The sequence below is a fragment of the Dysidea avara genome, chromosome 2, assembly GCF_963678975.1.
Source record: "Dysidea avara chromosome 2, odDysAvar1.4, whole genome shotgun sequence".
NCBI lineage: Eukaryota > Metazoa > Porifera > Demospongiae > Dictyoceratida > Dysideidae > Dysidea > Dysidea avara.
This window is the reverse complement of record NC_089273.1, coordinates 41,170,757-41,196,479: the sequence shown is the minus strand read 5'-3', so window position 1 is coordinate 41,196,479 and position 25,723 is coordinate 41,170,757. Positions and strand designations below refer to the sequence as shown.

Below are 25,723 nucleotides of genomic sequence, written 5' to 3'. Positions count from 1 at the left end.
AAGAATTTTGACAACTTCTTTCCAGTCCAAATTTTGGTATTTATAGGGGGGGAAATAGAGTAGGGAATTTTTTAAAAGTTAGGCCATCTGAACTTGAACTTATAAGAGCGAATTTAGCAGTGTTTCAAAAACTATTACATTAAAATGTGCTTGACTGTGCACTATTATAGTGACTGATCTATTAGGGTGACTGCTCTATTAGGCTATCATGATCTTGCCGAACCAATTTTGAAAACCTCAGAAACCGTTGAAACTGCCCCCTGGATGGACTCTTACTAATGTATACAGTAGGTTGAACTGAATAGCATAATTATAAGTTGTTATAAACTTTGTTAATGCAAGCACTCAATGCATCTAAAAGGTCCAATGTTAGCTTCTCAGTTCAATCACATTAATTTTGTATTTGCCTCACCTGCCTACATGGCAGCTACGCCCCTGCCTTAAGTAATTATCTATAATCAGGATCCAAACAATTATTGCACCTGTATAAGTGATTTTGAAACGAAAAATTGATTAGATGAAAAATACTAGTTTTAAAAGTGTCAGTATAACTATTCGTCAAATTTTCGTAGAAACCCATGCCAATGCCAAGTACAGTTGTAACCATAGAAATCAGTGAAGAAAGAATCCACTTTGTATTGCCTACCAACTGGTCCTTTCAAAAATTCCTTTACTATGTTTAGTTTATCAATGTAGTTGGTCCCTGATTGTTCAGTTTTCAACGTATAGGGACTAGTGTCCTCTATAACCAGATAGTCACCGGTATTCATGAACTGGTTTAAGTACGTCAATGCAGTAGCTATACTATGATGACAGTCTTCTACTACCAGCCATGGATGAGGAAGAGGTTTTAGCATTGATGGGTAGAGCACTTCTTTGAGCTTGGTAGCATCCCCTTGAATGAACTTGACTGTTTGTGGTTTTGTGGTCTTGATGGTTTCATCTATCAAGCCATGTTCAATATCAATAGAATACACAATACAGTCATACCCTAGTAACTTAGCTGTGTCAGAAAACCACATTGCTGAAGCTCCAGTGAATGAGCCAATTTCTATCACAGTCCTGGGTTGTACATGATTAAACAGCTGGGAGTAGATGGCCAGATCATAGGCATTCTTCATCATGAAGGATCCACGGTATTGTGTTATGTACTTTCCATACGACTCACGCAGAGCAGTCGATTCCGGCGACGACGTATCTGTGCGATCTTCTCTATCGTAAATTGATTGGAACCTGGTAGGACTGGCCAAAGCTTCATGCAACTGCTCGTTTGCACAACGTAGACTCTTGAAGTAGTCATTTTCTCCATACATTGCCAAAGATTCTGGGATGGCACGCTGTGACGTGGAGTCTGTCGACTTTGCTCTCCCGACCGCTGCCCTATGAGCACCGATATTGGTGGAGTTCCCACCAGCTACTTCTACTCCCAGTGAATTCCATGGGAATCTAATACTTCTAGTTGCTCTCGAAGTTTTAGCTAGGAAGCGAAACATCCTGGTACCAACAACTAACAACAGGAATGTCTTTGACCTCTCACGTACTAGAGGGCAAGTTATAATAACCGGAACCGGAACCGGAATCAGGAATGGAATGGAACGGAAAGGAATGACCAAACTTCTATGCTTGATGTAGCTCATGTCAGTCATGCAGCTCGGCTGTGCGTGTTTATTGTACTTTACAGACTTACAGACACCATGTTTGTTTTGAAGATCGAATTAAGCAGTCACTAGTGTAATAGTACTGATGATTCAAAAAAGAGTTTATCAATGGACAAGAACGCCACAGTCACATCATCATCAATCCTTCACATGGATCCCTACATGAACAGTTAGCTAGAGCAATAAGAGAATGGAACGACCTCCTCCACAAGTTATTGTCACTTGCAAAAACAGTAATTAGCTAATGGAAAGCTCCATAATTATTGTAATGTGGCAATGTGCAATTGCGATGAGCTAGCTCCATTGTTGCCATGGTTTCCCCTGTTGCAATCTTCCATCACGTGCATCAGGGGTTGTTGTTCCTCCTCCAGTCATCCCCTAAAGGGCCATGTTCCAGCCTCGGTTGACCTAGCACTGAAAGATACCTTGGGGCTGACTAACCCCCCTTGTTATTTCTCTCTTCTATCCTTTGTCCTAGCTGTATAGGTTCTGTTGTTTTAGTTCTGTAGGTGTAGGTATAGGCAAACCTTTTAAATAGAAAAACCTTTTTGTGCCATTAGGGCTGGTTCTTTCCATTATTTTTATTTAAAAAAAAAAAAGATATTTATGTACATAACCAAGTTAAGGCCATTCCGAGGGCCATTCCAAGTAGATTCCATTTCCATTCATCCGCCATCAGCACACAAGTGCCAACATATAACTTGTAGTGCAGATGGGTATTTTAGTCTACAACTAGCCCAGTCACCACTGACAACATCATTTACAACTAGCTATTTTTTAGTCCCTGCATGTGACACCCCACGTTCTTAGTATATCAAAAGGAGTCATTGTACTAAATTTGGACCACTGTGCCAAAAGTTTAATGTAACAGCAACTTGAACAGTAGCAGACAAGCCGACAATTGTCACAGTGCTTAGTCAGGGTAGAGGGCCCGCTATGCAGTAAGACCGGCCCACTTTGGGGAAATTCTTATTACATTGTTGTACCCCTAACAGGAAAAACACTGAGCATATCCACCCTAATGCGTGCATACTGCATGTTTGCAAGATTTTAGCAGCAACCTTAATTATTTTCTACGGATACACGCATAATTGGAAGGGGGTGGGTCAGCCAATTAACACTCAACCTGAAATGAACACGTGTTTATACATAACTAAACTGAAGAAAATAGCTAAATAGCTAAATCATGTGCATGCACTATAGAGCATGCAGTTATTTAACGTTGGAGGTTAAGTTTTTTCTAATTTGCAAGCTCAATGCTCAACTGACATAAATGCATGTGACATGTAGTTTGGTGTTCCTGGCCATATAACATTCAAATTTGGGCCCTGCATGAGCCTCACTATAATGTGACCCATTCATGATGACACTGCTACCTCTCAGAAACACTACTAGTTACATTCAATAACAGACCTTTATTAACATGATTATAATGTATGGAGTAGCTAGCTAGCTAGCTATGTATTTGCTAGTGAACCTGGTGTCAACATCTCAAGGCTTTTGACATAGCTAGCTAATAAAGATATGAAATCTCAATTGAGGCTTGGACATTAGTAACCTTCCAGGAATGTCATAGAGGTCAAGCGCTTGGGCTGTCTAGACAATTCTAGCTAACTGCGCAAATTGGTTCTATATATGCTAAATATTCCGGTTATCTATGGCGCGCGCCTTGTGACCGGATAGCGCAATTAGTGGTTAATAATTATAAACGTCACATATCACGATCTATAGTCTGCACGTGACACCGCAAAATTGTTGTTTACAAAAGTCGGTAGACTGGCCGGGTTTGCACATGTTTAATTGACACTTGATGATTAGTGATGCCTCGGAATACTGTTAACGTTTACCCAAGGTGAGCGATACGATTATAGTTGTCTGTGCATTGAAGTTACGTATGCATACAGTCTATGAAACAATAGTTTCGTGTTTACAGGTCAGTAAACATGCTTGTGACAGTGCCTAGCGCGTCGTCTCCTTCATGTTGTTTACATCGAACACCTTGTACAATACGCGTATCGTTCTTTGTTATAAATAAGCACACCTGGATTTGTAATTAATGCGCTTCATTTCAACACCTACAGGTTAACGTTTTTGTACTGGAGGGTTTATAAGCAAAGTACTACAACTTTGGTGCTGTACTTATGCTACCCTTACAAGGAGTGACACACAGGCACTCACTGTAGGTAGACCTGTGACTGCATTCAAACACAAGTCAAATCCACCAAACTCTAGGTCTTCAGACTCTTGCCTACAGGAACTTCATTGGCCAACTCTTCATACCAGAAGATCTTACTTTTCGACCAGTCTGACTCATGATATTTTACATAATAGAGTTGCTATCCCATTTTCTAAGTATTTTCAATTTTCTACCACCGTCACTAGATCTCATCCAATGTCGTTATTTATTCCATCCTCCACTATTAACTCCCGGCGTTTTTCCTTTTTCATCAACTCTCCCTTCCTATGGAACACCATTCCCCATCGTATTCTAAAATTGACTAATCCAGTTGCGTTCCGGACTGCACTTCGTCGTTTTCTTTTTGCATAATCTTGTAACTGTTTTGTTTTTCAATTCGTGTATTCTAATGTTATTGTTTTGTGTTTTGTTTTTGTGTTACTGTTATGTGTTTGTTTTTTGTACTTGTATGTTCTGTATGGGGAGCACGTTTGCAAGCTGTGCCTTTTGTGTACCCATGTCTTTGACAAAAATTGATAATCTAATCTAATCTAACTCGTGCCCAGCCAACGGTTAAGGATAAAAACTTCCAACACATAGAGCGGTTGCATGTGACGTCACAGGTGCGGCATTCAACTGAAATGTGTGGCATTTGTACAGATAGGTGCTGGGAAAATTGTGTGTTACATTTTCCTATTATTGTAGAGTGACTACAGCCAAACTACGTCGGTGTTGATAATTGTCTGTTATCAGGTACTAGCATACTAGAGTAGTGAGAGCATAGCCGGTTTGCTTTGTGGCTTCACGGCGAAAATAGCATGTAGTCCCCCACGCATTTTCCAAAACAGGTCCATCCGCAAATTGAATTGGCAAGGCTAAACTGTTTTCTTTCTTCATAATTGTGTCAGAAAAACTATTTTACACAATGGTAAACGTGAATAGGCATCTGGCTTTGTGAGCGTACTAGCAAAAACCTTATGTGTGTAGCTAAAGTTTTAAACAGGCTGTAGGACCAGGTGTCCTGCAGACCTTCAGCACTTGTGCTGTAAAGCATTAATAAATAAATTAAATAAATAAAAAGGCAGAATTTTATCGTAATTTCAGAAACCAGACCAGCTACGCTCTCATCCTTTTAGTATATTAATACCTTATAATAGGTGAATGTAACACTGTAATATCTAAGCTATCCATACTTGCATTGTGGCAGTAGAATCGAATATGCAATTTTCATACATTGTGGCAATGGATTCTTGCCACAGGTTTTTCTTAGCGCGTCTAATGTGCAATCATTCTATTGAAATATCATTGCTAAGGTACCGATCAAAGATTGCTTGTAAGTACCCAATGAAATTCGAGTGTTTCACCTTGCTGTGGTCTAAATTATGGCATTGCCTGAGTGTAAATTTTGCCCAAAAAATATGACACAAACAAAAACAGCCATAATTTTCCAGCTTGGCAGTATTAGGTGTCTTCAGAGCAACCCTAAACCGTTCCAACAAATTTCTACGAAAACTTTAAATTTTTTTTTCTAAATTAACAGAGTATTATGCTGTCTAACCGATGCCTCCAGCCAAGCATAACTCAACAATGAATAATGCTAGAGGCCAATGTTTGGCATCGCTTTGTTCCTACACGTGCCTTTTCGTCAACCGCAGTATGTATTGTTTGCGTCATCGACTTACCTTTGTCCTCCTTTGTGTTCCAGTTCTCTTTGCTGACGTAGCAACTGGATTGATTGCAGAGATGCTTCTCCTATTGTTCTTTATTTGTAACACTGTGAAACAGGTGGAACATAACTGAAAACAAAGCATAATGGCCATTTGAATTTTCAGTAATTGATTACTGGGACACACATTCAGATGCAAAATCAATTTTACGAAACAGTTAGTCACAGGTCACAGCGAAATTTCGGCTGGTCAAGACTGACCGCGGTTGCAGATCTACCTATAGCACATATCTACGTGACATCCCCTTGCCTCAGCAGTTTGACCTAGAAGAACAAAGGAAGTAAATGGCCTTAACTTTTAGCTACATATAGCTGGAAGATGATGAGAAAAAGCATGACTTGTGATCTATCACTGCTGCCAGAGTACTACACAATAGGGCTGAGCAATACTACCGTTTTAGCGATATATCGCTATATTTTGAAAGTATCGATATCGCGATATTTTGTTATTAACTATCGTGATACCATGCCTGTACATTACTGTCATTAAAAATCCATTTGTTATGCCTAGTTGGCTAAGAATCCTTGTAAATGATAAAGTCCACCCATCTGGTTTCCCCTGGAGAGAGGTGAACACCATAACAACCTCAAAGCATGTGTTACAATAATGCACCTATCAATGTTAAGCCCCACTACCCCCCTCCCGGGCTTACTAAGGGATTAGTGGGGGATTTTCGCCGATTTGATCAGAAATTTTGCCCTACTAGTGGGGCATTTGACTGTTTGAAATTTTAGGCGTTTGCTTTAGCTTGCGAGCTATAAGAATTGATCTGTTTCCTAAAGTTTATTCCAGCGATACTACATGGAGATTTGACCACTAGTTGTTCCCCAGTGGGTGGAGAATTTGATTTTTCAAAAAGTCAAATCCCCACCATTTCCCCCGCTATGCCCGGGAGGGGGGAGGTGGGGGATAACATTGATAGGTGCATAACTGTTGCTGTAAACAAGGATGATAGTGGCTAGTTTGCTATCACCTATAAGGACTTCCTGCAGGAATGCTGAGGAATACATTATGTGGCACCAGCTATGATTTGTAAGTATCGTGAATTATTCAGTATCGTGAATAGTGGCTTTAGTATCGATTGTGATACTAAAATGGCGGTATCGCTCAGCCCTACTACACAAGTCATGTATTTCAAATATTCCTTAATTTTACACTAAATATGAATGGCTAAGCATGTGCATATATGGAACTCTGATAACTCTCTGTTTTTTTTTTTTACAGTGGTGAAGGTGGTAAAAGATTGGGGAAAAGGACCACTACTGAACGGCGTAGTGATCAGAATGCTCAGATGACAGTACTGGGAACATTGCTACCCTTTCCAGAAGACAGTGCACTAACAAAGGACAAGATTTCAGTGATACGTCTGACAAGTACCTACCTGAAATTCCAGAAGTTTCTTCAAGAAGGTATGCAGATAGTGAAGCATAATTTACGAAGTTCTCAGTAGGAAGAACACAATGAATCTGGCTTCATCCTTACAGTTTTATTGCCTCTAATATAACGCACATTTTATTGTTGTTGTTTTGTTAATGCATATCATAAATGTATGCATGTGTGTTGTTTTCATACCATTGTTTTGAGAGGTATGTGATGCATTTAAAGTGGTCAACCAGTAAGACCTATAACCATCTAGTCCCGTAATGTACAAAATTTAGGTATATATGTGTATACGTTTGAAGTCAGGTAAAGAGCAAAATAGCTCCCATTCTACTTTCCTTTAATATTGGTGCTAGTACAATATTAACAGTATTATGGCTCCACCTTTTTGGTGCTGAGAATAAGTGTTGTTTCCTGAAATTTTATGGGTACGACAGATTTTCTGTTTTACACAAATTTTGTGAAATCTGTATGTGTAGCATTTGTTTCATTTAAACATTACAACCATGTATTGTTTCATTACAATTAAAGTTGGAAATCTTTTATATATATGCATGGTGTCTATAATCCTGTGCCCGTTATTGATATGATCTATATATATGTAGTCATTTCATTCCAGTTAATTAATGATATCACTATTTTTCCCTTAGCTATGCAATTAACATGTTTCTGTTTTGGGTATGCATTCCACTATCATCGTATAATCCATCGTTTAATCAAAAATTGCTTCAGAAAATAGCATGCCTTTGGCCTGCTGAATATTATTAAATCTCTTGATGGCTTCAAATTGTCACTCCCCTTTACTCCCTCCCTGTCTCCTCTACACAGATATTACCACAAATGTTATCTTCACTATATTCTTGCACTGACAATGATGACAAGTACATTTGACATTTGGTTATAATGTCATTGGTTTCTCGATAAAGCGTTAATTGCAGTATTTTTGTGCCTAGCTACCACTTAGCTCATCTTCTAAATCTGTTAAAGACTTTTGTGTCTTACCAGCTACAGGTTTTGTGACAAGTTACAGATTACTAAATTCTTTTGTTGTTATATAACCTTTTATGTAATAGGATGTAGTACATACCCACGTATCTATCTTTGCTGTCATTTTTTTTGTAGGTCCGGTCATACATACATACATACATTAAGTGCCATGTACTTACTTTCAGTTTCTAGGTAGTAACGAAAACCCTTCTAGTTTGCATTTTCTCAAACTCGAATATTTCCAAGCACTCAGTGTGTATTTTTTATAGGGAGTTTTAAGAAAGTATTGTTACCATGTAGGTCACCTTGATAAAAACCATATTGTTGTACATATGGCATTGAATAGAAGTAAACTTTCCTTTGTTTAGACTGCCAAACCATATCTAAATCTTATTATCTACCATCCTTTATACGTGTACCTTAGAGGGCTGGGTGACTGTGTTTTGCTGTTTTAGTTTATTTATATATTTATTTATTTTTGTGCATTTAGCTGGTATTTCAGACCCAGAAAGGGTTAATGGTATTGTAGGGCAGAACGCAACTTCACAGACCAATGGAAATAGTTCTGATATATTCTCATCACTACTGTCTAAAGTATGTATGAATATTGTGCATACATGCGCTGTAGTATAGTGTACTCTGTATGTAGTGTGTTTGTGTGTCTGTATGTAGTGTGTTTGTGTGTCTGTATGTAGTGTGTTTGTGTGTCTGCATGCATGTATCCGTATGTAGTGTGTGCATGTGTCAGAGCTTTCCCCAGCAAAATAAACTAGAGCGGTAAAACTGTTGATTTGTCACCAACATCAAAGTCAATTTGCTAATTATACACATTCCTTTTACCACATCAAAAGAATTTTGGGTAAAGTAGAGTGGTGCTGCACCGCTCTTTAGGGAAGCCCCTCTGTGTGTGTGCATACGTAGTGTTGCGTATGTGTGTGTCTGTAGGGTGGCATGTGTCAGTAGCAGCAATTATATTATTGACAAACAATGAATGTATGATATACGTATATGCATTACTTTTTTGAAAAGTTGCATATTATAGTGACAGCCATGAATCAAAAGTTGACGTTATCAGCTGAGCAAAATCCTGCAATGTTTGCAATACTTTGACTTTCATGTAGAACGGACTTTCAGTAGACTGGCAAAAGTTACAGTGTTTTGTAAACTAATTCTTTGAATAGAATTATATTGCTAGACAGTGGGAGCGATACAGCAACTATATTGAAATAAATTACAGGCTCTGCTGCTGTCTACGAAAACGGGATGTTGTTCAGTATGTTTACCATGAACTGGCAAAGTCCATAAAACAAGTTGGTGATTCGAATAGCAAAATGACAACAACAAAAAAAAAACATTTTTACCATGTAATTTAACACTTAAAGATGCACATAAATCACTATGCCATATAGCCAGAAATTGGAAGGAAGTTTGGTGAATTTGATCAGTGAGCAGTGCTTTGCCGAACTATAATTCACCAAATTGTTTGTCCTATACAAATCTGTATTAGCAAATCCACCTATCTTTTTTCTGGCCAAAATCCCACCAATGCAAATTCACCAAAGTGTCATCCTATTGAGTTTTCCAGCTATACTCGTAATCCAAACAAGAATTCAACAATGCATGGGAAATGCACAATGCTAAAACAACAACTGTTTTGACAATAAAATTTTATCATACATAATTTTATGGGCTGAATAAGTACGTGAAATTCATGTACCACATATAATGATATCTTCTCCATCAGCAAGTAAACGCATGGTATATATACAGGTTTTGTCCATTTGAGTTTATGTTTATCTCTGTGTATTTCAATGAGTAGGATACTGTATACCAAAAATATTAAGCTGGGGAAGGGGGGGGGGGGGGGGGGAGGAAATAAGCCGCTTCAGATTCTAGAGGAGTCTGGGGACATGCTCCCCCAGGAAAACGTTGAAAATTTAGGTGTACGTAAATATACTCAAATTTGGTGAAATTTTACTGTGATGCCATTGAATATTGGCCATTCAATTATACATTTCCATTTCTCAAGGCTTTATGTATAAACCTGGGTGGGAGGGGGAGCAATAGCTAACCTGCCCCCCCACATTAACCCATGGTATATTAGCTGAACCAGTAGACATTGACATATGCCATCATTGCCATGGTTAGTAATTAAAATACGTACATGTAGCAAACATGCCATGGTAACCTGTTATTGATTACCCTCGTGATAGTGATGTTCATTAAAAGTCTTTTGTAACTCTTCATCTTTTTGTTGGTAATATAAAATTTCTCCAGGTTAATTATTAGATATTTAGACTATAGTATGGCTCATTTACAGGTTTACTAAATCACTTAATCACCTGACATGCTCACTTAGTCACCTACACATGTTCACTTAGTAACCCGCCCTCAAGCAATTTTGTACATGATAAATAATTATAACACGAAAGGCACACTGCAGTACTTGATAATACGGTAGTACTCTTCTTCTCTGTGTCCCGCAAATAATTCTGGACAAATAGTACTAAGCGGCTTATCTACTGTAGCTCTAGCTGTTACTTTGGCTGCCGGTCAAATAATTATTTTTGTGGGCACTGTAAGGACTTCAGGAAGAAACCATTCTGCCGAACGTTCTGCTGTTCTGCATTGCTCTTTCATCCCACACTCATGCTCTGGCTATCAGGTACATACTTTAAACCATAGAATAATTATTTTTGTGGGCGCTGTAAGGACTTCAGGAAGAAACCATTCTGCCAAGCGTTCCGCTGTTCTGCATTGCTCTTTCATCCCACACTCATGCTCTGGCTATCAGGTACGTACTTTAAACCATAAGTTAGACACCACGACCAACGGGAACTAAGCGATTTAGTAACCCCTTAGGTCCTTAGTAGTGCCCTCGCTGCGCTCGGGATGCTACAGCCTCAGGCCATTAGGGTTACTAAATCACTTAGTTCCCTTGGTCTTGGTGTCAAACTATTATTTAGTATAAATAACTTGTATACTTTTGTTGTCAGTGTTCATAGCATTTTCCATTATGCCTGTATTTACGTGGTACTTACGTGACCGAATTTGCGAAAGGAGTCTCCAATTTGCTAACCTTGATGACTCATAACTTCATGTTGGAAAAGTCTATTTACTTGAAATTTGGTCAGTAGTGAGCACCAACATACTGTAGCTTAGTGGATGGAAAAGGAAAAGTTAATATGTTACTTGAACACTAAGTTATGGTCTTCCAAGTTCATAGAATTGGATGTGTGTAGAAGACCCTTTTTCATAAATCCGGTTAGTTAGAGGGTATCATACAGTGTAGGTGACATTGTAGTTTTTCAGTCGTGGAAAAATTTGGAAGTAGTGAAATAAATAAGAAACCTTGCAACACTAAAGTATAAATGTGTGGAAAAAGATGGTAGAGATGCAATCTATAGATGCTGCAAGTCTTCACTAGTAGTTCCTGAGGGTTTCTATTTTCCTGCTCGGTAGATTAATTGTATTGTACTAAAATTGATAGCAAATTAAGATTGAATAAAATAACCATGTATTGTTCTATTATGGCACAGTCGTGGTAATATTTATGTATGATGTTTCACACATTTCTTTGATATCAAAACTATGCCTATTATGCTTACATGTTTGTTTTCTGGGTGGAAGCCAAACAATGTAGTAGTTCAACACTTATGAAAGGTATCTTCGAGGAGTCAAAACTCCTTACTGTCACTAGAGACAACCAATGAGTTTTTTATATTCTTGAAGAATGTGATGTCATGTTAGAAATTTTAGACAACGACATGTAAGTAGTGAGCAGCGTATAGAGTTTTCCTATTGTAAACACCAAGCATGTTTCAAAGTTTCGAGACGTTGCAGCAGACCATGGAGTGTAATAATGGATTGTTAACATGCATTCGAGGCTTCATAGATTGGCAGTGAATGCAAAGAGCCAATACCAGCATTGGCTGTCTACGTATGTACATTATGGCGAACAAAGGTACAGGCACAAAGTATTTCATGGGTGAAATTTCTTCATTATGGTAGTTTTTCAAGTTTTGTTGTACAGCTGGTGGGCAATAAAGTATACATATGAAGAATAAAGTACACGTTTTGTAGATTAAACCCATGATGAGTTTAAGAGACTAATTATTGCATCCACTGTGGGTGGTTGTAAACAAGTGTCCTATTGAGTCAGATGTCTTATTACAAAATACACCTGATATCAGGTTTCGTCGTAAATAAGAACCTTTCACACAACAAAGTAAACTCTGCATGCCATTGTCTATGTACATTTAGGCAATGGTGTTCAGAGAACGCCTTGATATTTGCAACTGAATACCTGGATTTTTGAAGTAGTTACATGTAGCATAACATCAATTTGTTGTGAAAGTGTGTATAGTGTGTGCGTATAGTGTGTGTGCATGTCTATGGACGTGTGCATACATGCGTGCGTGCGTGTGTGTGTGTGTGTGTGTGTGTGTGTGTGTGTGTGTGTGTGTGTGTGTAGTGTGTGTGTCCAGCTATTTTGTGTGCATAATTACTGTATGTGTTGAGTGGCTGTGTTAACAATAGTACATGTGATGAGGCCCAAGTATAAGACATGTAAACAGGCTCTGCCAAAAGTTTTCTTTACACAAAATTTTATGTTGTTCAGTAAATCTGATACCTTACTCTGTTTATACTGAATTTGAAACAAAGGAAATTGTCAATTAGTTAATACTTCATGGCTTCTCTTTGCTTGTGCTATAGGTATATATAGGACTTCTCTAGGTGATTCACCTATTGCAGTTTTTTTTCTAATAATGGGGGATAGTTATTTATAATAGACAGGATGTATTTGTGAAAACAATTATTGTGAAATGTTTGCAAAACAAACTAAGTTATCGTGAAATGGACTGGAAAATCAAGTATAGTATGCAGCTAAAATGACTTTTCTGCTGTATGTTCATGCAAGATTATAATATGTCTATACCATGTTTTTCAGGTTTCTTGTGAAAGTACAAATTGGAAAAAGATCACATGCATACATTCACGTGCAATTATTTGATACCATGTTTTTCAGGTTCAGGAACACCATACAAAACTCCTCAATAATTTCTTCTCCAGACTTTTAAGATGTTCTCCACCTTCTCTAGTGTGCAATTATTCACGTGCTCACATGCCGGGGATCACATTTATGTTTTGATTTTCGCAAGAAACCTGAAAAACACAGTACACAGCCTTTTGAATTAGAATATGGTTTGTACAAAGGATGTTCTACTTTGTACGTATATAGATTTTGCACTTAAATATTTTTAAACCAGGTATACCTATGTACAATTGGTCATGGGCTGGCTGAGTCCAGTTTCCTGTAATTTTTATTTATTTATTTTTTGGCAAAAAATTCAAGATTTGTGTGTGTGTGTGGTTGTCCAAGTTTTTTGTTGTTGGAATTTTATTATTTCAGGCACTTGATGGATTTCTGATGATAGTGGATCACATGGGTACAGTGTTGTATGTGTCTGGTGATTGTGCAGACTATATCAGTTTAACACCGGTGAGTACTTGATTGTAAGCCACAGGTGAATATTCTATCTGTAAAGTATCCTAATGTATGGACATGTGCATATATGCACACACAAGCACACACACACATTGCGCATACACAGGCACATCACACACATTGCGCATACACAACACATCCACCCACGCACACATACACACATACGCGCGCACACACACACACACACGCACACACACACACACACACACACACACACACACACACACACACACACACACGCATGCACATACACAGAAACTAAATACTTATCTAGCCATTGTTTGCATTTTATGGTATGCAAGCGTCTTCTTTGTAATCAGAAGCCAGTTGGTAATTTGATCCATTGATGATGACTGGCAATAAATCACATTAAAATATCAGTTTACCAGGCTGTGCCTTTGTGTTTCCTTTGTGTGTCAGACTAAGCCTTGCAATGCAGGTAGTTATGTAACAAGTTGTAAAGTTATATGTGACCGGATTTGCGAAAAGGTACCTTTTTCACACACAAAATTTGACCCATTTTTTGGACTTCAAAGCTTCATAACTTTTTGATCATAGCATATAATTGCTTGAAATTTTCAATGAATGTAGCCACAGTATCTGGCTACATTTTGATACTAAGAGCAAGTTAATTGGTATAAGGAGTCAAGTGTTACATTATTTTGTTTGCTGGTATGTCAAATGTGTGGAAAAGGTACCTTTTCGCAAATCCGGTCACATATAATATTGTCTGTAGTCAGAGATGACAGGCCATACCCTATATGAGGTGGGCCATAGTGAGGATCAGGAGACAATTAAGAAGAATCTGGAGTTAAGCAATGCTGACCTGATTGAGGGTATAATAAATTGATAATGGTGTCTATTTGTGTGTAAATGTATGTCTATTCATGCTATCTGTGTAGTACATGTACATACATAGTGTGTGCGTATATGTGTGTGTGTGTGTGTGTGTGTGTGTGTGTGTGTGTGTGTGTGTGTGTGTGTGTGTGTGTGTGTGTGTGTGTGTGTGTGTGTGTGTGTGTGTGTGTGTGTGTGTGTGTGTGTGTGTGTGTGTGTGTGTGTGTGTGTGTGTGTGTGTGTGTGCGTGCGTATATATGTGTGTGCGTGTGTGTGTGTGTGTGTGTGCGTGCGTATATGTGTGTGTGTGCGTGCGTATATGTGTGTGTGTGTGTGTGCGTGCGTATATGTGTGTGTGTGTGCGTATATGTGTGTGTGTGCGTGCGTATATGTGTGTGTGTGTGTGCGTATATGTGTGTGTGTGTGTGTGCGTGCGTATATGTGTGTGTGCGTGCGTATATGTGTGTGTGTGTGTGCGTGCGTGCGTATATGTGTGTGTGTGTGTGCGTGCGTATATGTGTGTGTGTGTGTGCGTGCGTATATGTGCGTGTGTGTGTGTGCGTGCGTGCGTGTGTGTGTTACTCCAGTCTACCCAGCTATATATTGTGGACCTGGTGGCCTGGTGTAAACTGGGGAAGCAGCCAGCCCAACTGTAATGTCAATGGATACCTGGTGTTTACTAGTGCTGTACACCAGTGTCCAATTAACTGGTTATTAACTGGTGTTGTCTAGGTCAGCCAATACCAGGTGAAGAAACCTTTAAACCAGTTATTGCCCACCCACTTGGTAAACCATAAATCACCCTTGCTGACAAGTGTTAACATCATAACATAACCTCAAAGAATGTGTAAATATGTGATTGTAATAACTGTTATTGCTAGACAAGATGTTGATGGTCACTTTGGTACCACCCTAAACCTTCCAGCAGGCTTGTTGACTCGCGTGTTATGTCTGCCAATATACAAACAAACCAATTAACTGGTTATTGCCAATTATTGGTAGGCAATTAACCTGTGACAAAAATTTTGTAGGTGTACAGCACTAGTGTTTACTGGGGAAGAAAATGTCCAACTGTCCTTGTCTCGTTAAACAGTGTTGGGGTAGTTGTGGAACTTTGGATTCTGTGACCTCTCTCCTTGGGACCTGGACAGTCCTCCTGCAGGTTACTAGCCCTGCCCAGGAGGATTTTCCTACACAAGGCTCAAGTGCCTGAGTGGCGGACAAGCATCCCAGTGCTGGTTTGGTGAGCAGCATTAGCTGTGTTTTGCATGGCTGCTGTAGGCTTTGCTTTTGTGTCAGTGTGTGTGTGTGTGCGTTTGCTCGTGCGTACATGTGTGTGTGTGCACGTGCGTGTGTGAGTCTTTATTATATTTTTGTGTGTGTGTGTTTGTGTGTATTTACATGTATAACCGTACAGCTGTATAATGGGAACCCAGTGATCTAGGAAACCAATGCTTAATTGCATGTCCATGTCTCAGTAGTGTTCAAGTCATTGTGAATTTACATACGTATGTGATCTCAACCTGCGAGACATTTCATAGTCCTGCTGTGGGTATTACCCCATGAGGATTTGTATGTACCTGATACAGACTTACAGCGTACTTGAGCATCCACCAGTACTGGTTCACTAGGTGGTAATTGTACTAGTGTTTTGTAAGCTCCAGAAGGCTTTTGTTGTTGTTTTTATATATTACGTGATCTGCTGAGCAAAAACCCGACTCGTTTGCATAATTGAGAGAAACGCCATTGGGTAATAAAAGCATGTACTTTTACACACGTTTTAATTGCTTTGGTAATCAGTGAAAAGACTCAAATTGAAATATCTAATACATCACTAGATTTGCCTTTTCATCGAGAATAAGGATATCTTTGTTTGTTGCTTAGTGGCATGTGTATAGGCCAAACATGATGAATATCCCAGTTCATGGTGAACATAATGACACAAGTCCCAACTCCGTACCCTGTTGCACTCAAGACTTATGACCAATTAAATGAGTGTCTGTAATTTGGTTTTCATATGGGCACTGTACTAATCTAATTGATTGTTTTGTACTTTTTGCTGTCCTATAAATCCAAAACTATTTCCAGATAAGGCTGAAACTTTAATAGGCCATTGTTTTCCCATCTAGACATCAAAGAAGTCAAAATGTGACCAGGCCTGCGGAAATAGGGCCTTTGGGCACATACTAAATCCCATCACATAACATGTAATATCTCAGTACTGGGATAGAATAATTTCATTCTGTAACTTGTATTGTAAAGCCAGCTAAACGCTTAATAAGCTGATGGTCACAGAGTCATGGAATACAAAGTTATGACACTTCAAAGTTTGAAAAAGTAGGCAATTTTTATGTGCCCACATGTCCTATTTTTGTAGGCCCGGTCACAAATAAAGTTTGCAAACAATGCAATAAGTCAGTTTTTTGCTCAGCAGGTCACATATGGCAATTGTGTACATGTACACTGTATGCAGAATATATGATTGGTCTGTGTGCATGTACGTATATAGTCATAAAATTGTAACTGCCTCTTATCAGTTTCCACGTACATTGTTTCATAAATGTTCCTTTTTTTTCTTTCATCTTATTGTTTAACAACCTACAATGCATGAATACTGATTATTAGGACTACCTTGTGTATGGCTTTGTGAGCAAAATGAATAAGCTGATGGATCAGTTTGTGAATATGTTGGAGATATTCATGGTTTACAGTAGAGTAAATTGTATATGTGAGACTAAGAGTGAATATGATTATGAACGTAGCTTCGTTTCCATATCATACAGTACATCATAAAGTTTTGGGGTTTTTTGGCATAAAATTTATCACACAAAAACCACTCTTTTCTATAACCTGAAATTTCCCATTATTAACTGTGCAAATAATCAGTTTGCTATATTCATCTGCCTATTGTGTATTTTTTTAGAAACAATTATTGTCTGAGCTGTTACTTTCGGCATAAAGAAAAGATCTGTATTTGTATTGTGGCATGTTTGTTCATGTTTGGTATCAAGGTACTGTATAGAGAGAAACTTCGGCAGCAGTAAACTTTGGCAAATAGCAAACTAAATTGCATTTGGCGAAATAAAATTTGGCGAATTCAAGCTCATTGTTTAGCTATAAAGATGCTAATGTGAGGTGCTACAAGTAATTGGCAGGTTGAAACATTGGCAAATTTGTGGCAAATCACCAAATTTGCCAAAGATTTCCCCCACCAAAGTTTCCCTCTATGTAGCTACTAGTGCTTTATAAACTATGTAATCTAATGGAGAGTAACAACTTGTATATACATAATACCAATGCAAGCATATTTGCTCTCATAGGTAATCAAGTTTGGCGACAATTTTGTGTCCGTGTGAGGTCATCAATGACTGGTATGAGGTCACAGGTTTCAAAGTTTGGTGGCTACAACGTAAGTTACTCTTGCTCTTGTAGGTGTGTTGTGTTTGTAATAGGGCTGAAATGCTACTTGAGTACTCATTAAGGATTTAGGTACTCGGATAGTAAAATTGGTACTCAAGTACTCGCTAACCCAGCTCACATGATGCATTTTCCATGCTGCCATCAGTGAGTGACACAATGAAGAATAAAGAGTTTTATAGGCTTTTTTTTTTTTTTCAGGAACACTAACATCAGTACTTTAACACAGTGTGTGTATCATTGTTGTTGTTACTTGTAAAAAGCTATAAACTGCTTACAGTCAGTATAAAAAATGTCAGACTACAAGTAGCCAGTATTCGTTAGTACTCGATCATTAACTCCAGGGAGTACTCGAATATTTAAAAAAGCCATGATCATTTCAGCCCTAGTTTGTGGTGTGTGTGCGTGCGTGCATGCGTCTGTGTGTACTAATAGAGCAGTCCACCAACTCTAATGGTATAACCCTTTACTTATTGTTTTCTCATAGATGATACACATCAGTGGATTCCTCAAGGTTGCTTCCAAAGATGATGGTGTTCTACAAAGCAACATCAGTGCCAACAACAAGAACTATGTTGCCATGCCATCAGGCATACAACATAACTACCAAGTACTTGGGCTAGTTGCAGAGTGTCATTTAATAGAGTCACCAGTCATCATGGAGTTGACTATCCAGCATAGCACATTTTCTGGGACTTCAACCTTGGATATGAAGTTCACTGCTGTTGATGTCAGGTGGGCTGTATATGGAGTGACATGATTATTGAATACAATGAGTGTTGTTTGATAATGATTAAGTACGACCTATTGTCGATTGCTGTACAAAAATCAAATTTGGCTGCTTAGTAACATTAGGCTATGTCAAATTATTCCTACGTATGTTTCACTGATGTAACAGGTCAGTGTTTTAGCAAACTCAAGGGTGACCAGATCTGTAAAAATCCAACACAACTGTGCAAGCTTAAATTTTACAGTATAATGGATTGATTACAATGGGTAATAAAAATACCTGTGCATTAAATTCCATAAACTTTTGAAGGCTTTGTTCTTAGCGAAAAAAGGCCCTAATGATGAAAGCATGGCCATCATCTTAATCACCTACTCAAGAGGCACTCAGAAGATTGACACTGAAATCAACTATATGCACTGAGGAATGGCGATACAAGGAGAAACTTACCCAGCAATTGATTCTCCTATTCATGGCAAACATGATGGTGTAAAAAAGCTCTGTATATTACTTTGTTCCTAAGTTACAATCATTTTGTAAGCACCTTGGATTCACTATTTCATGGTGACAATGTAATTATGTCAGGTCTAAAAAATTTACTGGTTGTTTAAATAGGCTTTATTTCTCTATACTAAAAGTACTGCACAATTGGTTCTTCTATCTAGAGCTGCAACCCAATTCTGTTAAACATACAGTAACAAGTTGTTCTATTTTCTTGTTCACTGTTTGTAAAGTTAATGAAGTAATAGCAGAATTAGAAAGGTGATACTGGCACTACTGCATACAGGTGTATGCAAATTTTACTGAATGCATAGTATCGATTCTTGGATAGCGTATACAAAGAAACCTCTGGTATGTTATTGTATATATTCTTTTCTGTAGAGTAAAGAAAGTGATTGGTTTTGATGCTAAAGATATGGTTGGACAGAAAATTATCGACTTCTTCCATCCAAGAGACTTTAAGAATTCTGACCATCACGTCTGTCAGAAAAAATGTACGAATGTGTGACCTAGTTCTCTGTAAAGAGTAGTGCATGATTGTGTACGTTTGCTGTGATAATACACCTTGTTTAATGAAACAACAGTACAGTAGACCCTCACTTATCCGACTCTCATTTATCCATATGCTTGTTTAGAAATGACTACTTTATTAAAGTATTTGGAGTACAAGTGTATGTTCTATTAGAGTATTTCAACAGAGTTCTGTACTGTATATAAATGATTGGGCTTTGGTTATCTGAGCAATTCGCTTATCTAAACACTTCTACCATTTTCTGAGACATATTGGGGTTTGGATAACAAATGGTCCACTGTTTACTGTATTTATACTTTGTGACAAAAGTTGTTTTCTTAGTAAAATACTTTGTAGTGACCACAGAATGATTTTAGAATTTTTCTGAATTGGGAGAACTTGTGCTTTATTTCTCATATACATGTAGAGTTGCTCTTACAACCAACTACATACTGTATGTTTGGTTTTGTAGTGATGATGCAGGGAAGAGCAGTCAGCCCAGTCTACCGGTTTCTCACCAAGAGTGGAGAGTGGATATGGATGCAGATGTCAGTGACATTGACTTACATTCCTGGAACTAAAATTCCTTATGCAGCTAATTTTGTTTTCAGAGTTATCAAGTGAGTAAGACCTGTTCTATAATTGTGGTACACCTGCATTCACTTGTAACTTGCCAGTTTGCATGAAGATGATGGTAAACTTTCTTTAACAAATGTCCGTAACTCACATGCCCTTTAGTGTACAGTCATAAAGCAAACACATTCTTACTTTTCATGGACGGTCAGTTATGATGTTGCATATGTTTTGTTGATTCACACTTTTTCGCTGCATGCTGGAGCAGTTGAAATCCATGTAAGTTTTTTTTCATGCAATGCAACATACATTCTCATTTTTTACCTGCCTTCTTGTTTGTGCACATGGAAGAAATTATATTTCTTATTGTCTAGTGCTGTAACTCCAACAAGGCTTTTGGCTAAAACTTTTACTGTCCGCTCCTTGAAATATCTGCAAGTCTTAGTTGCTAGTCTCGCATAGCCAAACCACCCATTCTCTGTCATAGTGTCTAACATGATGCCTAGAAATTATAAGGATAGGTCATCGGCCATTTATTCTTCAGCTCAGGCCAGCCTGGGGATGGGGCTTTTCCCAAGCACAGTGACAATCCATGGGGGCCCAATGGAAGCTGGGGATGGTTGTGTGTGGCTGTACAGCTGTGTGGTATTGAATAAAGACCTGTTCTGTAAATGTCCTTTCATTTTAGCTAGTTTATAGGCCTGGATGGCTCATAACTTGGCCTAATTCATCCATATGCCTTCCTCTTTAATTTTTTTAACAGTCCTTTACCAGCGGGTTGCCCCCACCTCCCACTCCTTTTGGAGCTCGCCTAGTAGAGTCAGCATCAAGTTAAAACTATCTAGAATGGTTGGAAACTTAAGTGTTGGATACTTTTACTGTGGATGCTCTTGAAGGTAAGAAATTGGGATAAAACATGTGAAAATTTGGTACATGTAGCTTCTACCTTTGGTGAGCTACAACACACTGAATACTTAAAACCGACATTTTTCGATACTTTTAAATAGGTGATAAGACAGACTGGCAGATCACTCCACTATTTCCCTGGTATATTTGTTTGCAAGCTCCTGGTTATTACAACCCAATTAGTAATTAATTACATTAGTAAACAAGCTACGTAATTACCAAACTTTGTGGAATTAGACTATAGTATGCAAATTATGCTTTGAAGTGTAGTCATTAATGAGGTATTTAATCTCCAATAGATACCCACTGATATGTATCTAAACTGGCTTAGGACTCAAACGAATATTCGAATACCATTTCTAGTATTCGAATATTTGTTTCAAAGGAAATATATAACATCAGTGTGTAGATTACTTAGAAATTCTTGATCCTACATAAGCATATCTGTGATCAAATCATGTTGATTCTGAATTGTATTAAAGGGACATCTTGTACAACAGGATTATTGATACATTGTATCTTGTCCATATACCAATGCTGAAAAAGAATATTCGAATATTCGGTAGTTGTGAATAAAGAATATTCGAATAGTAAAACCCACTATTCGTTTGAGCCCTAAACTGGTTAGATACCTGTGACAATTTTTTGTCATGTTCGTGACGTGCTTTGCTGGATTCCAGTCACAATAGCCATCAGAAATCATCGCTAAAGTGTAAAGAAAGCATCACTGGATTATAAAGATGATCATATTTATCTAGGAAGACTACCAGTGAGTTATTTTAGCACTAATTAGATCAGGAAGCCACCATTATGGCAGTAACCAGAGCCGTACAAGCCGTAGTCTAAAGTGGTTATTGCCCAAATCCATGGTACACAATCACCTCGGGCTTCGCCCTTGGTGATTATTGTGCCATTCCTCAGGTCTCTAAAATAGTGAGGATACTTGGATTTGTGAAATAACCTATACTTAGCAGTAACAATTTATATAGTTGACTTTTTTTGTTTTTTTTTGTTTTTTGCTTTTTTTAAAATAATAATATACAGTGGAACCTGTTTAAAGCGGTCACCTTCGGGCCAGAAATATTTTGCCTTTATAGAGAGGTAGCTGCCTAACTCAATATCCTCCATAAAGCAGCCATAGGCCATAAACTGAGGTTTGGCCTTTATACAAAGGTTCCAGGGACTTATATACTCAGGTTTAGCTATAAAAATGCATTTAGCTACACTCCAGTACATCGCTTACTTACATAGCAGACAAATTAGCAGAAAAGAGCGTGAAGCCACTCTGAGTTTGGAGACAGCAATTGAGCTGATTATGATCCCTGGCTACAAAGTCTGTGAGTACAAACAGGGATTTCCTTAAAGACGTTGAACTGTTAACTACACAATTGCAAATCCAGGAATCAAGATAGTAAGGTGAGCTTTAATTAGAATCACATGAAGAGGCAAAGCCATGGAGTGGCCATGAGCTTTTCTATACTGTGAGTTTATAACTTTTCCGTATTACAGAAGTATAAAGTAGTGCAGCTAGTTTATTCATCGTAATGGCTGTAGCTGGCCGCTTTGTGAGAGGCCTTTTGTGTAGCGAAGTGCTGTTTGGGACTGCTAAAGCTGGCTGTGATACGTGTTATAGAGGTGACCGCTTAATGCAAACTATTTCTGTACAAACTGATTGGGAATTGATCGGGACCGTAGTCACATGGCTGCTATGTTGAGATGACCGCCCGACTCAGGTGACCGTTAAGGCAGGTTCCACTGTACTTGTTTTATTTACTTTTGTTATGATTTACTTATGACTGTTCTATTAGAGTACTTTTTATGATGGTACGCAATTGTTTATTCATCTCCCTGCTGATCTAGAATTAGCCTTTGGTAAAGTATTCTATGTAATAAGGGCATAATCATGCTTTCATCTACAGCAATATATTTATGCCTGTTATTTATTCCTTAATATGTCGTAGCTTAAGCATTTCGAATAAAGTTTGCAATGTCTAGATGTACATATGTATACAAAAAAACAAGTTGATGCAAGAAAACTAAATACATTGTTACAGTTTTCTTATAAAGGAAGACAATGATAAGATGTATTGAAGATGAAATATATAGAGATTTGATATTTGTCAGAACCTCAATAGGCATATGCCATATATGAGTGTATTATTGTCACGTTAACTGAAAGTTGTGCAATGCACTTGTAGCCTTTCAACTGTGGGCAAACTGACTGGGTGTCAGGGCCAGCAGCTAGAAATTGGGTTTAGACTTTTTGAGATAGTGTAAGGATTTCTTATTTTTAATGCTAGATACATATGACATTAGGTTTACTGATTATTCTGTGAAGGTGATTTTCATTATGTAAAATTACATGATTAGCAATACCATTTTCTTGGGGAGAATCCCTACTATAGAGTACTATCTCTAACTGTATGACATGATCACTGCGCCAAGTAGACGATCAAGGCCTTAGTCTGTTAGTTCATAATAATAAGGCACCACCTTATTCAGCAGTTCTCTATCATTAGTGAAGGTACAGTAGGACCTTGATTATCTGAATACTGGCAAACAGTATAAGTGACTGCTCTATTAGAGTATTTCATCATAGGTGAACGTTTTAATAAGTAAGTGTATTTTCTATTATAGTAGTTGAACGGAACTCTGTGTATAAATGAGCTTCGTTTATTTGAACAAATTCACTTATCTGAAAACTTTTATGATTGAACTGGCGCACAGTTGTTTGAATAGAGGTCCTACTGTATTCATCGAAGCTCACTTAGCACAGTGTATTTGTATTAGCAATTAAATTCTCTCCCACATACAGATGCATAATATAATTATGTACTATTAGCTATGATGTAAAAAAACTCACCTCTTTTCATTAAAATAATGTGTTTGCTGCACATAGTTATGTATTCTCTTCATCTTTGTTTCAGTGTTGATCACAGTGAGACAGACAAGTACAACCTTGTGGAACACAATGAAGAATATGTCATGGAATCAAACAGTTCTGTACCTGAGCAGAAAAGAGCATATTTACCAGTGCCAGCAAATGAAAGGGAAAATAAACCAAAAGAGAATGAAAATCATGTATCCAGTGTGATATCTGATACACCCTTATCTGACTCAGCCCAAGAGGCTTTTTTTCAGGCACGCAATATTGCAATGGATACATATGGAACAGGGGTCCTGCCTGCAAGGTTAGAGAATGGTTTTCAACCAGTCAAGATGATTCCAGACTACACAGACAATCCCACCTTGGAGAGTGTATTTGTGCCACCAACTCTGAGCTCTGCTAGTGGTACCACTCGTGGGCCTGAACTGTACATTCCATATACCACATGTACCAGTAACAGCTGTTTCAACTTTGCATCGCCAGTACAACAACAACAGCAGCAGCAGCAACAACAACAGCAGCAGCAGCAACAACAACAGCAGCAGCAGCAGCAGCAGCAACAACAACAACCAAATCTCCCCAATGCCGTTTCACATGCTGGTAATATTGCCGTTTCACATGCTAGTAATTTTACAACTTCTACTTCCTTCTCTGAAAACCATTCTACAGTACCACATGAATACCAACCTGATCAAGGATTAGGCTTGTCACCTGTAAGCTACCACAGTCCAAAAGCAAATTATTCTCCGTCATCAGGATACATGTCTTCGCCATGTCATCCACCACTGTCTGCTGAGCAAAGTCCTCCAGAGGACCTCTCCTTGCAGCAGATTGACAACCTTGTTGATGATATTGATTTGAAGTTACTGGAGACTTTAACACCAACGACTTCTTCACCCTGTGATCTTGGAATACCTGTAACATGTATCAGCAACGTAGCACCACAAAATGTCACAACAAGCTCTTCTTCACACAGCTCAAATTCGTCCCACTTGTTTGTCAACACAAATCCTAGTACTACCTTACCACCAACTGATCAGTCACTCAATGACATTCTATCAGGTTTTGCACCAGAGAAACAGAATTTGTGGCGAGCAAACTCTAGCAGTAATAGTACTAACTTTACCCAGACTGCTTCAACTGCTTACAAGCATGCCGGACCTAATGGTACCAATAATCCTCTGCTGTTTAACCCTGTTGGATCATCCCTTGATCAAATCATTGATGAATTGCTGGTGGAAACATCAAATGATGCCAATTCTTATCCAGATTTACCCATCCATGATCAGCTTCTTACAAACAACAGCTGAACTGAAATGTGTAGTTTCTGCTTCAAGAACACTTTTCTAAAGTTATGTTTGACTTTGTATGTTCAAGAGCTCATGTTTTTCCTGTTAAACACAAGTAGCAACAGTATATAATTACTGTACATACAGTATTATTAAAGATTTCGCTGTCTTATAATTTGTATTTCATAATGTGCTTTTCTTATAGTGAATGCATGGTAGTGATTATTGTTATTAAGCCCACCGCCACATCAGTTTACCGATTCTACAAAAGCCAGGTTTTTGGCATTTCTGATTATAGGACTTTTAATGGTATGTGACTTCTTATGAGCTTGATACTTGCACAGACATTTGCTGACTAAAAACAGTGTATGAGTAAGACTTCTGGAGCGACCATAATACCAGTTTTCATAGAGCCAATCATTATTTGTTCAAGGACCGTAAATAATAATGTGAATTCTCAATAGCAGTGTTTGTGAATAATATACATTTTATTGATTACTTAATGAAATGCACATCAAGGAAGTTATTCTTCAACATCACATGAACACCAAGAAATAAGCACAATGCTACTTACTAGTTGGTGACATTAAAATATAGGGAAGATAGGTATTAACGTTTCCTAATCAACAGACAAATCC

At 38.1% G+C, this 25,723-nt stretch overlaps 2 protein-coding genes across 2 annotated transcripts; one reads left to right on the top strand and one right to left on the bottom strand.

Annotated features, from left to right (window-relative positions):
- Nucleotides 1–302: 302 nt before the first annotated feature.
- LOC136248108 (uncharacterized) lies at nt 303–1,646 on the bottom strand. Its single transcript, XM_066039922.1, has one exon. The coding sequence runs from the start codon at nt 1,644–1,646 to the stop codon at nt 552–554; it is 1,095 nt and encodes a 364-aa protein (XP_065895994.1). The 3' UTR covers nt 303–551.
- Nucleotides 1,647–3,380: 1,734 nt separating this feature from the next.
- Nucleotides 3,381–25,294, top strand: LOC136247344 (hypoxia-inducible factor 1-alpha-like). The gene is made up of 10 exons (XM_066038965.1): nt 3,381–3,510; nt 6,786–6,970; nt 8,419–8,522; nt 13,342–13,431; nt 14,174–14,273; nt 17,595–17,683; nt 18,179–18,426; nt 19,301–19,413; nt 19,903–20,050; nt 23,837–25,294. The coding sequence occupies exons 1-10, from the start codon at nt 3,479–3,481 to the stop codon at nt 25,104–25,106; spliced, it is 2,379 nt and encodes a 792-aa protein (XP_065895037.1). The 5' UTR covers nt 3,381–3,478; the 3' UTR covers nt 25,107–25,294.
- Nucleotides 25,295–25,723: the final 429 nt, after the last annotated feature.

What these genes read in the sequence shown, in the direction of transcription:
- LOC136248108 (XM_066039922.1), bottom strand. Translation starts at nt 1,646, where the DNA reads ATGACTGACATGAGCTACATCAAGCATAGAAGTTTGGTCATTCCTTTC.
- LOC136247344 (XM_066038965.1), top strand. Translation starts at nt 3,479, where the DNA reads ATGCCTCGGAATACTGTTAACGTTTACCCAAG. An exon ending in ACTATATCAGTTTAACACCG is followed by an intron (nt 13,432 to 14,173) that starts GTGAGTACTTGA and finishes TATTGTCTGTAG; the next exon opens with TCAGAGATGACAGGCCATAC. An exon ending in TTTGTTTTCAGAGTTATCAA is followed by an intron (nt 20,051 to 23,836) that starts GTGAGTAAGACC and finishes TCTTTGTTTCAG; the next exon opens with TGTTGATCACAGTGAGACAG.